The sequence below is a fragment of the Equus caballus genome, chromosome 6 (genome assembly GCF_041296265.1).
Source record: "Equus caballus isolate H_3958 breed thoroughbred chromosome 6, TB-T2T, whole genome shotgun sequence".
NCBI classification, from domain to species: domain Eukaryota; kingdom Metazoa; phylum Chordata; class Mammalia; order Perissodactyla; family Equidae; genus Equus; species Equus caballus.
The window spans coordinates 19107363-19123464 of NC_091689.1; the positions used below are offsets into that span (position 1 = coordinate 19107363).

The window sequence follows — 16102 nt, forward strand, 5'->3', positions numbered from 1 at the left end:
TTTGGAATAACCTTATTGTTTTTTAAATAGATTTATTGAGATATAATTCACATACCATGCACTTCGCCCATTTAAAGTGTACACTTCAACAGTTTTCAGTTTACTCACAGAGTTGTGCAACCATCGCCAAAATCAAGTAAAGACTGTCTTCCTAACCCCAAAGAAATCCCATCCCTGTTCACAATCACCACCCGGTCCCCTCACCTCCCACTCCAGCCCCCGCAACCACTCAGGACGCACTTTCTGTCTCTACAGATTAGCCTGCTTGGGATCTTTCACGTCAATGGGACAATACAGTATGTGACCTTTCGTGTCTAGCTTCTTTCACTTAGCAGAATGTTTTGAAGTTCCATCTATGTCGTAGCACGTATCAGTACGTCATTTCTTCTTATTGCCAAATAATATTCTGTTGTGTGGACAGACCACATTTTATTTCTCCATTCTCCAGGTGATGGACATTTGGGTTGTTACCACTTTTTGGTTGCTATGAATAATGCTGCTATGGACATTTGTGTGTGTGTGTGTGTGTGTGTGTGTATATGCACACATAAATACATGTACATACACACATATATACATGTACATACATACACACACACACATATATACATACATACATATACATATATATATACTATCTCTTCATTGCAAACAATGCAAGTACAACCAAAAAGTACAAAAAATAAAAAGTCAGAGCAACTTGAAATCCCACATCTAGACATAATAGCTATCACCATTTGGCAAACATCCTGCCAGATGTCACCCCATTTCCAGCCTCAAAAGATGATCTAAACCTTTTCCCTCAGTTTAGCTCCTCCTCTCCCGTCCCTTCTCGCAGATGTGGATCACGGAGGAGGCTGACATCCCCCTGACCGGCCTCCCGTGGAAAGGCCTGCGGGCTCTTCTGCCGGCCCTCTGCATGCGGGGCTGTAATCTATTCCAGGGTCTGGGAAGAAAGTATGAATATACATATACATAAAATCTTAGAATTTTATTAACACAGCATTGCTTATATTTAACGAAATTTATATTTTATTCACACAGAAGGACATGTGTATAACGTACAAATAAATAACTATACCCGAGTTCTTACTGACGGGGCACTCGAGCCCACGGGTTTGCGCATCCCCGCTTCAGGCCTCGGAGAGGAGGACCTGAGCAGCCGCCCTGCCGTCCTCAGACGCTGTCCGGAGGCCCCCAGGCTGTCTCCGCTGTCGGAGCCCGGGGGCCGCTGCTGCAGCCAGCCTACCTTGGCCCTCTTTACTCACACCCCGGATTCACCCCAGCACTGGGCCTTCAGTGTCCAGGAAGGACGCCCAGGCTGTGTCCACAGACCAACTGACCAGAGCACCAAGCCAGGAGAGGGAGCCCCCAGCGCTTCTGAGGCCTCAAAGCCCACCCGGGATCCTCCACCGCCCTGAGCACCCACGCCTGGGGTCCATGCCCTCATACACGGGCGCTCCACGGGACCTGGATGCCCTGCCTTTCTCGCCGGCATCCTCCGCCTGGCCTGCCTTTGTCCCAGGGGAGCCCTTGCTCCTTCCCGAGCCGTGGCGCCCCCTAGTGTCCATCCGGGTGTGGAGCGCCTTCTCTGACCCCGCTTGACCATACAAACAGGACAGCTGGAACCCTGTTTTGTCCTGCTCACACCAGAAGCCTCAAGGCGTCACGGAGCTCCCCAGCAGATGAGATGAAGGGAGTGGAGACCCCGGAGGGAGGCCTCGGAGAGCCCGCCAGCCGCGGAGATGACGAGTCTGTTCTCCAGCTCCGGATCTGCGCTTCCTGGGCCAGAGGAGCCACGCGCGGCAGCTGCGTGTTCCTCCCGGGGACGCGGCGCAGACCCGGTGCCGGCTCCACCGCTCGGGAAAGCGGGGTGTCGACATCTCCGGCGAGGAAGCGCGGCCTCTGCCGCCCGGTACGATGCGCAGCGCCCCAACCGCCCCTACACCGCCCTGCACACCCACCCCACACGCGCACACACCACACACTGGGGCTGAAATCCAAACCCCGGGCCTGCGGGTGGGCAGGCAAACCAGCCCAGATTAGGAGATAAGTGTGCCACGGGGCCCCGTCTGCGGGAGAGGGTTAGAGTCGAAAGTCTAAATATCTGATGGAAATGGGGCAACGAAAAGAAAGCTAAAGGAATTTGGGGGAGAGGAGGTCTTCGTGATTTTAACGGTCCAGCTAATGAGAGTGTTCTCAGATTACGTTAAGCGAGACCCAGGAAGGGCAGACGATGCAGGGGCTGAAGCAAATGGACTAAATTCTTTGTTTTCCTTGGGAAGGAGCCGGAAGTTGTTGTTTGTGATTTTGATTTTGATAATAATATAAATGTGGGTTTAATAATTTTCATGAAAAGCAAAATGGAACCTCTAACAGAATTAAATGCAGGATGTCCACTTTCCAAATCACTGCAGAAGATAAAAGTAAGCGCAACAGTCTACAGAAAAAAAATTTAAATAAAAAGGAACAAAAAAATTAAAGAACCTTAGAAATGCAAATCAAAACTACACTAAGATGTCACCTTATACCTGTTAGAATGGCTATAAGCATGAAGGCGAAAAACAACAAATGTTAGAGAGGATGTGGGGAAAAGGGAACCGTCATACACTGCTGGTGGGAATGCAAACTAGTGCAGCCACTGTGGAAAACAGTGTGGAGATTTCTCAAAAATCTAAAAATAGAAATACCATATGATGCAGCTATCCCACTACTGGGTATTTATCCAAAGAACTTGAAATCAACAATTGAAAGAGACTCATGCACACCTATGTTCATTGCAGCATTATTCACAATAACCAAGATATGGAAGCAACCCAAGTGCCCATTGACTGATGATTGGATAAAGAAGATGTGGTATATATATACAATGGAATACTACTCAGCCATAAAAAAGACAAAATTGTCCCATTTGCAACAACATGGATGGACCTAGAAGGTATTATGTTAAGCAAAATAAGCCAGACAGAGAAAGACAAACACTGTATGATTTCACTCATATGTGGAAGATAAACACGGGGACAAAGAGAACAGTTCAGTGGTTACCAAGGGGAGGGGGCAGTGGACACAAGGGGTGAAGGAGTGCACTTATATGGTGACTGACAAATAGTAATGTACAACTGAAATTCACAATGTTACAAACTATTATGGCCTCAGTTAAAAAAATGGTTAACGGATGCACACTTTTTGGAATATACTAAAAATTATTGAATTGTACACCTTAGTATGTGAATTGTATCTCAATAAAACTGTTCTTTAAAAAGACTCAACACTTGTTAAGCTTTGCAGAGAGGAATTATGGAAGGCAGGAGATGAGACTTCCTTTTTTTTTTTTTCCTTAAGGATTGGCACCTGAGCTAACAACTGTTGCTAATCTTTTTTTTTTTTTTTTCTGCTTTATTTCCCAACCGCCCCCCACCCCTGCCCTGGTACATAGTTGTATATCATAGTTGCAGGTCCCTCTAGTTGTGGGATGTGGGACTACGCCTCAACGTGGCCTAACGAGCGGTGCCATGTCCGCGCCCGGGATCTGAACCCTGGGCCGCCGCAGCAGAGTGTGCAAACTTAACCACTCACCCCGAGACTTCCCTTTTTTATTTTGTAACTCTGAACTATCTGAATTTTCCTACCATAAATGTGTATTACTTGTATTTTAATTTTTAGTCAACACGGGGTTATGTGTGTGGTATAAGTATAGTTAATTTCTGTTTTCATCTTTATACTTTTCCGTGTTAAGAAACTAAGATAGATCATAAAATAAAATGAGAAAATACAAGCCAAAAAAAATTAAAGAACCTTAAAAAACATGAAATCAAGATTCAGATGAAGAAGTTGGCTCAAGCATAAGCAATAATGACAATAAATGTGAGCAATCTAGGTTTCCTTATTAAAAGGCAAAATGTCTCAAATTACATATATTTTAATCTAATACATCATAAACACAACAAAATTTAAAAAATTACACAGAAAGGGAAAGAAGCAAAGCTTGGGCAAAGATATCAAGCACAAATAAAAATCAAGGAGGGCTGATAATGTTTGCATCAGATAAAATAGAATTTACTAGAGAGTGCACAGCACACGATGAAAGAGCTCTTTGGGTGGCAGCTGCCTATCAGCGCAGGCGTGACCTGTTTTGGCCTATGACGTGTGAATGTAAATCTCAGGTGTCACGTCTGGGTAGATGCCCTTGACAGCTTGACCTCCCAGCATGCTCTCTTCCATGCCCGGTCAATCAAGGAGACACTCCTGGACTTGGAGGTTCAATGCTGAGCCGTTGTTCATTAAGGAGCTCCCCTGGAGGGCTGCCTGGACCCACGGCAGACATTGCACCAGCAAGAAAGAAATCTTTAAGCTATCAGATTTGGGGGTTGTTTGTTACCACAGGCAAACCTCGTATATTCTATCTAATACATATATTAATACTGAACCTTTAATTACTGAATAAATAACAACTATATAACTATTAAAATGTAAGGACAAATAGATAAAAACAAATCCCAATGCATTTTTACAACATCATTACCAGTCTTCAGTGAACCTAATAAGGGATCAAAAGATTTGGACATGGTAATATAAAAGGTAAAATGGATTGAATGTCTACAGAATTTCAAACTGTGCAAATAGGAATTCATCTCATTTTCAAAGTATTCACATAACGTTTACAGAATTGATTAAAACATAGGGATGAATAATTTAATAAACCAGAAAGTGTACAAGCACGAAAGCTAATATCAATAAAGCTAAAATTAATAATATAAATTAAGAAAAATTAAATTCCACTTGGAATTGTTAGGGAAAAAATCAAGTCAACAAACTATTTAGAAAATAAGTGAGACTGTCATATATTAAAACTTTGGGGCATGAATACAGCCACACTCAGAAATAAGTGTTCATTTAAGAATTTAGAAAAGGTACAGAGAAGTGTTAAGGAAACCAATATAAATAACATTATTAAGTAAGAAATATATAAGCAAAAATAGATTATAAAATAGCAAAATAATGGAATTAATTCAGAGCTTCCATCCTCATATCTTGAAAAAGGAAAAAACATTAATGAAATAGTTGAACTTCTGCTCCTCACAAATCTGAATGTAATTTGTTAGCAAAACAGTTCCTGGATCCAAAGCCGGTTTTGGAGAGGGCAGTATATACAGGAAGGCTTAGATGAGGACCCAAACTCATGACAATCCGAAGTGAGACAGACAGACAATGTGATGCCAGAATCAGGAAGAACTGGCTTTAATAAGGTGCCGGAGATGGGGCTGGCCCCGTGGCCGAGTGGTTAAGTTCGCCCACTCCACTTCAGTGGCCCAGGGTTTCGCTGGTTTGGATCCTGGGCGCGGACATGTCACCACTCATCAGGCCATGTTGAGGCGGTGTCCCACATGCCACAACTAGAAGGACCCACAACTAAAAATAGGCAAATATGTATCGGGGGGCTTTGGGGAGAAAAAGGAAAAATAAAGTCTTTAAAAAATATAAAATAAAATAAATAAGGTTCTGGAGAGAGAAACAGCTCCCCTAGCCTCAGCTTATGGCCCACCGGCCGAATGCCTCCATGAGGGATGAGCAAAACGCAACCACCTCCCCACTCTCTTGTCTCCACTCAGAGCCCCGGGGGTCTGCGCCAACCAGAAGCTGGGCAGCTACTCTCTGAGCTCCTAGGTGATCCTCCGTATGACGGGCAGGCTATTTTCCTGCCATTTTTGATATTCCATCACTTTCCCAACATCCTTCTCCAACTAAGCACAGACTGAAAAATCACAAAAATAACCGAGTGAGATGTGACGTTCGCACACACCTTCAGGATGTGCAGAGGAAACACCTCCAAAATATATCTGCAGAAAGATCTAGAAGAAGGTTTCAGGCAATTGTGGTGCATCCTACATAGAATGCAGGAGGACATGGTTTCCATGAATGAGGAACAAAAATGAAAAGCCAACAGAGTGAGTTGGAAAGGGAACATGATGAGACAAAAGCGGAAAAGAATGAGATACGGAAAGCTTACAAAGAAATGAAAAATCCAGAAAACGCTACGGTGACCTCAAAGGCCCCACTGGAGGCAGTTAAGAGCAAAACAGGTGCAGTGAAAGACCTAATCTGGGAAGCACAAAACCTCAAATTCTAGAACAGGACACGGAGTAGACCATGGAGGTGGGGACAGGGAAGTCTACCTATGTTGGGGTCAGGCAGGGGACTTCATGTCTGAGACTGCCCTGGGGGAACTGGTGGGGGCTCACCCGGTACCCTTTCTGCTGCTGTCCCTTCCCTGTGGAAATGGCATATGTCTGGGGTCTGGGCTAGGAAAGGATAGAGAGCATCAGGCAATCTGCCATCAGGGCGGGGACACTTACTGATGGGCACTCCCTGTGGGGCGTGGAGGGAGGACCAGTGACCCTCCAGATGAGCTCAGTAAAGCTATGAATGTGGGACCACTCCCAGGTCCAGAGCTGCCGGTCACACAGTGCCCTCACTTCTGACCCAGTCAATCTCAGTCTCCTGCAACCAAGACAAGTGACTGCGTCTAGGGAGGTATTAGCCCTGACACCTGCTGTGGCCTCATCTCTGCTGGAGGAGATGCCGGACCCCAGCCTCAAACCGACACCTCCTGTGCTGTTGATTCTGTTTGCCTTACCCTCTCCCACCCTGGCAGGCCGACTCCTGTGAGCCACATCCCCTAGGCTCCCCTGCTGGTTGGCTTCTGGTGGTCTTCCTTCCTGATTCCGTCCTGCTTTGGGGTCTGCGTCCTGCAGGCTGGCACAGCTCCTGAGGGATGACCCCTTCACCCAGCTGCAACCTAGGGCCAGCCTCCTCCCTTGCATTGTCCCTGACTGAGTGTGGGGGCTCCCTTCTGCCCCCTAGCACTGGCTTGGGCTAAGACCTCTTCCTTTGGAAGAGCCGGACTCTAGCCATGTCCGGATATTGTGGCCTCTCTGATCACCCCCAGAAGCTCCCCTGCTTGTGTGCAGCCCCATTTTGGACCATGCCTGTGGTGTCGAGGCTGTCAGGGGAGGCCCTCCCACATCTCGGGCAGTGGGAGGAAGGTAGGCTCCTGGACCCCACCCGGCCGAGCCTCCATCACCTCCATCACCTCCATGGTGGGGGCAGGGGTGGTACCTCTCTACATAAGGCCCTGATGTGGGCTTGAGTTCTCAAGTGCATTTCTTCACGTTGACATTCAGAGCACTGGGCAGAAACCCTCCAGGCGTGTTCAGGAGTCCAAAGTGGGGCTCCTGGGCCCAGTCCTGCTGGGCCCAGCTCCTACATGTCACCAGATACAGCACCAGGGATCTCACCCAGGCAGATTCCCCTAGCCCCGCCCAGACTCCCCAAGAACCAAGCACTTCAGGGAAGGCAGTGGCTCCCTCTGGGACATCCACACGCCTGAGGCCTTCGGGCACCTGAAACTCTCTTTGCCTCTGCCCAACCCAGCTGGCCCTTCACAGGAAACCCTCTGGCACCACAGAGGTGTCCACCCTGTCCTGGAGGAGGGGGACCCGGCGAGCCCCATCCCTGCAGCCATCCCCCGGGCTGGTCCTGGCTGTTGTGATCAGCCCACATGGGAGAGAAGCTGCAGGTTCTCCAGGCAGCTTTGGAGGGGAGATGCTCATGGCAAGGGAGGAGGCCAAGATACAGACCAGAGGACTGGAAGCTCTTGGGGTAATACCACCAAGGTAATCTCTGGAGGTTCCAAACTTTTCTTGTTACTTGTGGAATGTTTGTCCATCCTTCCTGGCGTCCGGCAGAAATTCCTAACTGGGCTGACACATCCTAGTCCCTCCCGAGGAAGGCGTGCACATCAGGTTTGCACATCAGAGGAGGACTGGCTGGCTAGCAATGTCTTAAGCCGACAGGTTGAGGGCTGAAGTTGGGAATAGAGCATTGTGTGTGTCATCTGAGGGCCAATTCACGGATGAGAGCTGCTTGGAGGAGAATGTGTGTAGCTTGGTTGAAAGGGTCCTAGTGGCTTAGTAGCAGCCAGATACTGTCCACAGGGAAAACATTTAGCTTCCGGTGGTGGCTCCCTGAATCCCAGAATTCTCTGCCCCTTGTGTCTCTGGGCTTTGGGAAGCTGTGCCTGCCTCGCCACCAGCAAAGCCCACAGTGTCCCCGCCTGCCTTCCTGCTCCCTCTTGCTTCTGCAGCGCGCTCAGCCTCCCCTGGCACGGTCTGCAGACAGCACAGTGAACACAGGCCCTGGCAAGGCCTGGGTGCTGGAGCCCCTCACCGTCACGGACATGGGCACCTAAGTTTTGAGCCACAGAGGCAGGATGAGTCATGGGAAGATAGCTCACCCCAGACTAGTGAGCTGGGTCCAGGGAAGGACGATGAGCCGTCCCCCGGGGCAGTGGCAGAAGTTGAGGGGGTGGGAAGGGCCTGAACCTTCCTCCATTGAATCATGACCTCTGGGTGAGGTCACTGTGTTGGCCGCCCACCCACCTTAGAACCTGCTGGTGGAGCCAACAAAGGTCACGGGGCTCGGATGCCAGCAGAAAGGCCAGGTGTCACCGGCCACCTCCTCCAGTGCTCATCTTCCTCTGGAACTGACCCCGTGACCTCGGGGCCACAGTGTTCCCAATTCCCCTGAGCGAGGTGGCGCCCACCTGCTGTAACCAGCCCAAAAGGCTCTTTATGTTTCTGCTTTCCCCAGACGGAGGACAGAAGACAGATGGTGAAGGCTGCTCAGGGGTGTCACCGTACCCAGGAGCAGCAAGATTATCTTGGAATTATTTAAAGTTTCCTGCTGGTTTCAGGAAAAGAGATTCTAAATATCCATAATTTCACATTCAAGCTCCATGGGGCATAGAAACCATAATTGTTAGTGGCTTCAAATGAAAAGAAAAACCACAATGCCCTGGCAGGCTCACCACTTTCCGAATGTGAAACCCGATCACATCTTCTCTTCCTCTGAGGTCATTGCCTCTGGCCCCTCTGACCGTGGCATTGACAGTGGGGCAGAAACGACCATCCTGTGCTTCCGGGAGAAGGTCTGTGAAACACAGTTGCCAAGATTCGCAAGGTAACCTGACCAATCCTGCACGATATACAGAAACCTTCTAAATCTCCCCCAAACGAAAGGGAAGTTTTCAGTTCTTTCTTTTTTTAATAACAGAGAGAAGGCGTAGAATTTAGAGGACCCTCAGCCAGCTAAATTCAAAATTAATTAAATTAAGTTAATTTTAATTGTACCAGCCTCTGACTTCCCGGCTGTCAGGTGTTCTAGTTGGAGCTTCCTGACCTCGGCAAGCTGGACATGGCCGATCCCATCCCAGGAGACTCAGATTCAGTGGATCAGGGGGCGGGTCGGGGCAGGAATCTGTACCTTTTTTTTTTTTTTTAATTAAGATTATTTTTTTTTGAGGAAGATTAGCCCTGAGCTAACCACTGCCAATCCTCCTTTTTGCTGAGGAAGACTGGCCCTGAGCTAACATCCATGCCCATCTTCTTCTCCTTTATATGTGGGACGCCTACCACAGCATGGCTTGCCAAGCGGGGCCATGTCCACACCCAGGATCCGAACCGGCGAACCCCGGGCTGCCGAAGCAGAACGTGCGCACTTAACCACTGCGCCACCGGCCGGCCCAGGAATCTGTACTTTTAACAAGCTTCCCAGGGGATGCTGATACCAATTAATCCAGAATTGGAAACCTGGCTGTAAGATCTATTTAGAGGCAAAAGCCTTCTCTTCACATTCTCCCTCTTCCTCAGACTAATTCCTAAAAATAAAAACGAGTAAATAAAGACAGTTTTCAAGATGTTCATGGAATGACTTTTTTTTACATTTTCCAACTAGTTAAGACAGAAACATTACAATGATTGACTTCTTTCATTTAGTTACATAAATAAAATTTTTATAAATATCTCTTTATAAACAATATAAATAGCTTTACAACATAAATACATTTAGGCATGACATGAATTTACAAACAGCAATGTTTTACAGCTGGTTTTGTCAGTCTCTTAAAAACTGTCCCTTGTCATCACGTGGGTGTAGGTGCATGTTTCATGTATATAATATATATATAATATATAACTTTTTATTTTTCATTTTCAAAAAAAACAAACAATAAACTCATACCCCCCCTCCCCAAATAATAAGACAGCTGGTGTTGTGTATTCCCAGTACCAGGAAAAAAAAAAAAAAGAAATGTAAAAGCCACATTGCGTTGGAAGTGCTTCCAGATGCCGGGAGGCTGATGACCAAGGATGACCTCAGCACAATGGAGCAAGTTCCCAATCCTGGAATACAGAGGGGACACGGGACACTCAATTCTGGCCCCTTAGCTGAGAAACCTCAGCCTGCAGGGCCGTTCTAGAACCTTCCTCCTGTTCCTGCAGCAGCATGAAGTAACGTCCCTCTACCTTTGCCCTACAGCCCTGATGAAGGCTCCCGTCCAGGGAAAGGGGCCCTTCCAGGCCCTCATCTTGTCTCCTGCACGTCCTCCGCACTTCCTGCCCCAGAGCAGGTGGAACCAGAATGTCTGCCAGCCCCCCTCCCCTCAGGCTGACTGCCAGCCTGGCCCTCGGCACTCGCTGGGTGAGACACCACACTCGAAAAGGGAATGGAAAACGCCCCTCTCCCTTTTTGGATACTACACAAACCCTCAGTCTGGTGCTCGCCTCTGCTTTGGCGTTACATGTCTGGTGACAGTGGAGGGCAGGGGAAGAGAAACATCCGAGTCGTCGGGAATTCTGGGCTCAAGTCCCACCTCTGATATTTATTGCCTGGATGGCCCCGGGTGGCTTAAGTATCTCTTTCCTCACCTATAAAATGGGATAATAGGCACCTCGCAGGGGGCCTCGCACAATGTCTGGGTCACTGCTGCCACTCAGTAAACAGTGCCTCCTTCCCAGGCTGGCTTTGCCTCGGAAAGGGTCCCCTTCAAGCAGAGGAAATGGTGTCTGACAGCAGCCCCGGGAAAATGGTGGCGCTGGGTTTGCTGGGTTGAGAGTTCTTAGAGTCATTGGATGAGCGCTGTACCCGGTCTCCGCCCACAGGCATGGGGGTGCTCCGGGGCCAGAGGAAGGCATCCTCCTGAGATGGTGCAGAGCCCTCCCAGAGGACAGCACACGAAGAGGGACCCCAGGCCTCAGTGCTTGATACTCTTCCCCAACTCCCTCCTCTGGCTGTCCCATGTGTTTAAACAGATGACAGACATCTGTGATGTCCCTGGGGCCCGTGGGCAAGGTGTTCATTCAGGTATCAGCCATACGCCATCATCTCTGTTATTATTTTATAATCAAGACCTATAACCATCAGCGACAGTCATTATGGTGGCTGTTCAGAGACAAAGTCAACTCCTGAGTGAGGAAATGGCCACGACCTCAGAAGAGTGTTTTTTTGTTTTTTTTTTGGAAGATTAGCCCTGAGCTAACATCTGCTGCCAATCCTTTTTTTTTTTTTTTTTTTTTTTTTGCTGAGGAAGACTGGCCCTGAGCTAACATTCATGCCCATCTTCCTCTACTTTATATGTGGAACGCCTGCCACAGCATGGCCTGACAAGTGGTGCATAGGTCTGCACCCAGGATCTGAACCAGCGAACCCAGGCCACTGAAGCAGAATGTGTGAACTTAACTGCTGCGCCACTGGGCCAGCCCAGAAGAGTTTTTATTAATGTGAAAAATCTAAGCTCTTTCTGTTGAGCCCGGACAGTGAGACACCCTAGGCATTCCACTGGAAGGCTGCAGGCACAGAAGGAGCTTCTGCATTCTCATGGGGTGGAGGGGAGGATGCGGTTGAGAAGGTGAAAGGATCAGAGATGGATGATCAGCTAAGAGAACTTCTAGGAGGTGGACAGACTTCCACGGTCAAAGGGGTCGGGAAGTCTTAGCCATCTGGATCCCTCGTACCCAGCACCTCTTACCACCCATTGGACCATCACCTGGGACCCACAAGCAGCCACATCCAAGAACACAGAGCCTCTGGGAACGGGCGTACCAGGCACTAATCCATAGAAGGTTAGCCAACATTTGTTTAGATTCTCATGTCTGAGCTTGGTGCTTAAATCACAAACTGAAAATTCGAGTCCTGTGGCTCCATCTCTTTGCTGTTTAGACAGGAGAGAAGAGCAAGACCACTACAGTGGTAGCTACTAAAGGCGGGACCCCAAGTGCCAGAACCATCACTCCCTGTGCAGGGGTGAGTCGGGTTCTCAGACACTGAAGCCCCTGAAGAACTGGGGAGGAACACACAGCGTGGTCACGCCTGGCTGCAGAAAGAGGGGCACCAGCTAAAACCTAGGGTGGTGGGAGAGGAGTGCCCCTAAGCCAGGTGGGACAGGGTTCTCTGGTCACTGGCAAACCCTTTTAAGAGCCCCTTTAGGGGTGCTGCGGGTCCCAGACCACCTTAGGCTGGTGCCTGGCCCTAAAGTCACTCATGAGTTAATTTGGGGAGGTGACAAGGTTCCCAAGCAACTATAGCTCAGGTGAAGAGTGGTCCATGCTGTAAAAAAGGCTTAGGCAACACGCTGGCAACAAGAGCCCTCTGGGGGAAGACAGCGTGGACACTGATAAAGCTGTTTGGGAGAGAGAGCAGCTTCCCTATGGCCTGGAGTGGGACAGACAGGCGTGGGATGGGGCTGCAGGAAAAGGCTGGGGTCAGATCCTAAAGCACCTGAATGCCCATTTCTGAGGTTGGGATGTTGTTTTTCCACGGGCACTGGTGGGCAGCAGGAATGGAGAGGAGGGGGACCCATGCGGCAGGACATGGCCGGGATGCGACACCTGGCAGGGGCTGAAGGTAGCATGTGGTTTTCCAGTCCTGGTGGAGGACAAGCAGGCCATGCTAGAAAGAGGGAGCCCCGGAATGATGGGGGTGGGGAGGTTGGTGAGGAGCTCAGTTTGGGGCATGCTGAGTTCAAGGTTGGGGGCAAGAAGTAAGATTTATTTTAGTTCCTTTTTCTTGCCCTGAAAGAGTGCCACAAACACTGAGGTCTGATCCCGGAGTCGCACGGGTGCAGCAGCATCAGGACCCTGGACAGACCAGTTTGTCCACAGCCACAGTTGAGACGAGGGAGGAGAATCAGAATGTTCTGGGGCAGAAGAGCTCCCTGGTGATGCCAACAAAGGGGTATTCTCTCCACTGTGAGAGGCCAGGTACGCTTCCAAGTCTGTCCCACTTCAGGGACAACAGACCCAGGAAGCCGTCCTGACCTCTGGGCTGCCTACTGCCCAGGCCCCATGATGCAGTGGCTGGCAGATAAACTTACCCTGGCTTCTGTGCACACCCTTCCTCCTCTGCTTCCACCAACCCAGTCTCCCCTCAAGCCCCCCAATTGGGGATGGGAGCCAGTGCTGCTGGTTCCCTCGTGGTCTTGGGGAGAGTGGGACCCCACCAAGCTATCTCTGCTTTTCCAGAGGAAGCCAGGTGGGTTCATCCATGCTGAGACATTTCTGACCTTGCCAAAGGTCCCTGACCACTTTATCCCTCACTTTTCCTATCTGTAAAATGGGAAGATAAATGGGTTTGGGGGCAAATGCCTAGCACGCACATTCTATCTCGAGCCCAGATCCTCTGGCTCCCCTCCAAAGGTCGGCTGGGAGGTGGAACGGTCCCAGGGCCAGGGGACCAGAGAGGAACGGGCCTGCGGGCGGGGGATCTGGTTGGTTCTGGCAGGAGCCGCGGGGAAGCTGGGCGTGAGGGAGCGCCCGGCGGCCAGGGTTGGTGGTACTCACCGCCGCCAGGGGTCGCCGCTCTAACATCCCAGGCCGCTCATGGAGCCGATCCGGTCCAGCTTGAGGCCGAAGCAGCCCTTGGACAAGCCCTTCTTGTTGCCTCCTTTGTATTTGCGCGCGTTGGGGTGCTCGTGCAGAAGGCGGGCCCACGCCCCCCGCGACTTGGTGTCCACGCGCAGGTCCCGGAGCAGTCGAGACCGGTCGCCCTTGAGGTTGGCGCCGCCGCCTCCAGGGGTCTTGTCGCCCTTCTTCTGTCCACCGCCCGCAGCCTGGGGCTCGGCCAGCTCCTCCCCCGGCGGAGTTCGCGGGACCTGTGGAGGAAAAGAGCGCGTGGGTGAAGGGACGCACGGCGGCAGCGCGGGGGACTTTGCTGGGCCCCTGATGCTCCAGCCGGACGCGCCCGCCCGCCAGCGCGGTTTCTCCCTTCCGAGCCCTGAGCGCGCCCACCGATGCCAGAACAGCTCGGCCCTGTATCCACCTGCCGCGCGGCCGCCGTTGTCCGCTCCTTCGGGGAGATCCTTGCCCCCGCTCCCCTGCGATGTCCCTTGCCCGGCTGGCCACACTGGGGTAGGGGTTGCGCATTTGTCGACGTTCTCCGCAGCTGGAGACGGAGACCCCGGAGTCCGGGCTTCGAGGCTCCCGGCTCTCACCTGCGCATATCTCAGGGAAGAGCGCCGCCTTCCCGCCCTCTCTGCTCGCTCCGGCGCGCCGCATCCTCCTACATCCCCAGCTCTCCCACAGCCCCTCACGGTCTCCATGTCCCCGCGACAGCACCCACCTTCGGCGGCGCCCCGGGCTTGGCTTCAGAGGGCCGGAGCGAGAGCAGCGTGAGCAGCAGGGCGCAGGCCAGCAGCTGGGAGAGGTGCATGGTGCCCGTAGGGTCGAGGGGCGCAGACCGGCGGCAGCGAGGGCACGCGGGGCTGGCGGGCAGAGCAGCAGGCGGGCGCGGAGCAGGCTGGCCGGACTGCGGTGCAGGCGCGGGTCCCAGTGCTGCGCGGCGCCGGCTGGGTGCGCTCTGAGCCCGCGGCTCCGCTCGCGCCTTTATAATCCAACCTGCCGCTGATGTCATCCTCCCGCCCACTGGGCTGCCCGGGCCAATGGCACGCGCGCCGAGGGCTGGGAGGGGGCCGCGGGGGCTCCCCCTCTGCCCCCACCCTCATCCCACCCGCGAGGGATCCCGCGGTTCGGCTGGCTCTCTCCCGGCTGCACTCTGAGCTGCAAAGCCGCGCGCACAAGGGAACTTCATTTGCAGCGAGCGCGCGCCCGTGCTTGCCAAGCGTTGGGGCTCTGGATGCCTTGCGCACAAGCGCTCTCTCTGGAAGGGATCCGTTTCCCTCTTTTTTTTTTTTTAAAGATTTTTTTATTTTTTCCTCTTTCTCCCCAAAGCACCCCGGTACATAGTTGTGTATTCTTCGTTGTGGGTTCCTCTAGTTGTGGCATGTGGGACGCTGCCTCAGCGTGGTCTGACGAGCAGTGCCATGTCCGCGCCCAGGATTCGAACCGACGAAACACTGGGCCGCCTGCAGCGGAGCGCGCGAACTTAACCACTCGGCCACGGGGCCAGCCCCCCGTTTCCCTCTTTGCAGGTGCAAAGACAGGCTCAGAGGAATGAAGTCAATTACCCAAAGTCACACAGCCAGAAAGTTGGCACACCCCGAAATCCACGCAGATCTTTGTTGCCAAACTCTTCCCTGGGCACCTGACAGGCGCAGGCCTGGCACTACGGCTCCTCCTTTCTCTCGCTGGCTGGGGCGGGAGCTCAGACCGCACCTGAGCCTTTAGGTTGGGGAGGCAGAGGCTGGGGCGGGAGGTCCGGGCAGGAGACGCTGGGAGAGCGAGGTTCGCCCGGGGCCGCAGGGGGGAGCGCAAGTCCTATACCGGAGAGCTCAAGCCTTTCGCCTGAGGGTGTGTTTGAGAGCAAAACGCGAAGGAGGTGATCCACAGGTCAGGCCCGAGATACGGGTGCCCATGCGGGTGTGCGGTGGCCACCGCACATGTCTCCGCCACTGTGGCTCTAAGCGCGCTCAGCCTGCGTCGTCCGCACAGAACGTCCCCCGATCCGACCGGGCGGGTGGCTTCCTTCTGCACAGACGTGTGTACGACTGATTCTGTCTGCACCCACGCGAGGATCCGCAGCGTGGGGCTGGTCGGCTCCAGTGTCCTGTGCACCCGCACTGGCTGGGGAGGGAGCTTGACTTAGCCCCGAGCCCAGTCTGGCTTCTGTGAGCCGTGACAGGTGGTCGCCTTCACCTTTTCGGCTGTAGGGAGGTCCCCCTGTAGCTGTGGGGACACGGCCACGTATCCCTCTCCTTGGGCAGGGCATCTCAATCCCTCAGGCTCTGAGGAGTCCCTTCGGGCCATGGAGATGGAGAGCCTGGCACCCCATTCCCAATTCTTGGGAATTGAGTTAGGTGCAGGAATCTGTGAAC

At 51.9% G+C, this 16102-nt stretch overlaps 1 protein-coding gene across 1 annotated transcript; it reads right to left on the bottom strand.

Moving 5' to 3' along the window:
* Positions 1–9745: 9745 nt before the first annotated feature.
* NPPC (natriuretic peptide C) lies at positions 9746–14700 on the bottom strand. The gene is made up of 3 exons (XM_023642559.2): positions 14452–14700; positions 13674–13984; positions 9746–10238 (listed from the first exon to the last, which is right to left on the bottom strand). The coding sequence occupies exons 1-2, from the start codon at positions 14539–14541 to the stop codon at positions 13694–13696; spliced, it is 381 nt and encodes a 126-aa protein (XP_023498327.2). The 5' UTR covers positions 14542–14700; the 3' UTR covers positions 9746–10238; positions 13674–13693.
* Positions 14701–16102: the final 1402 nt, after the last annotated feature.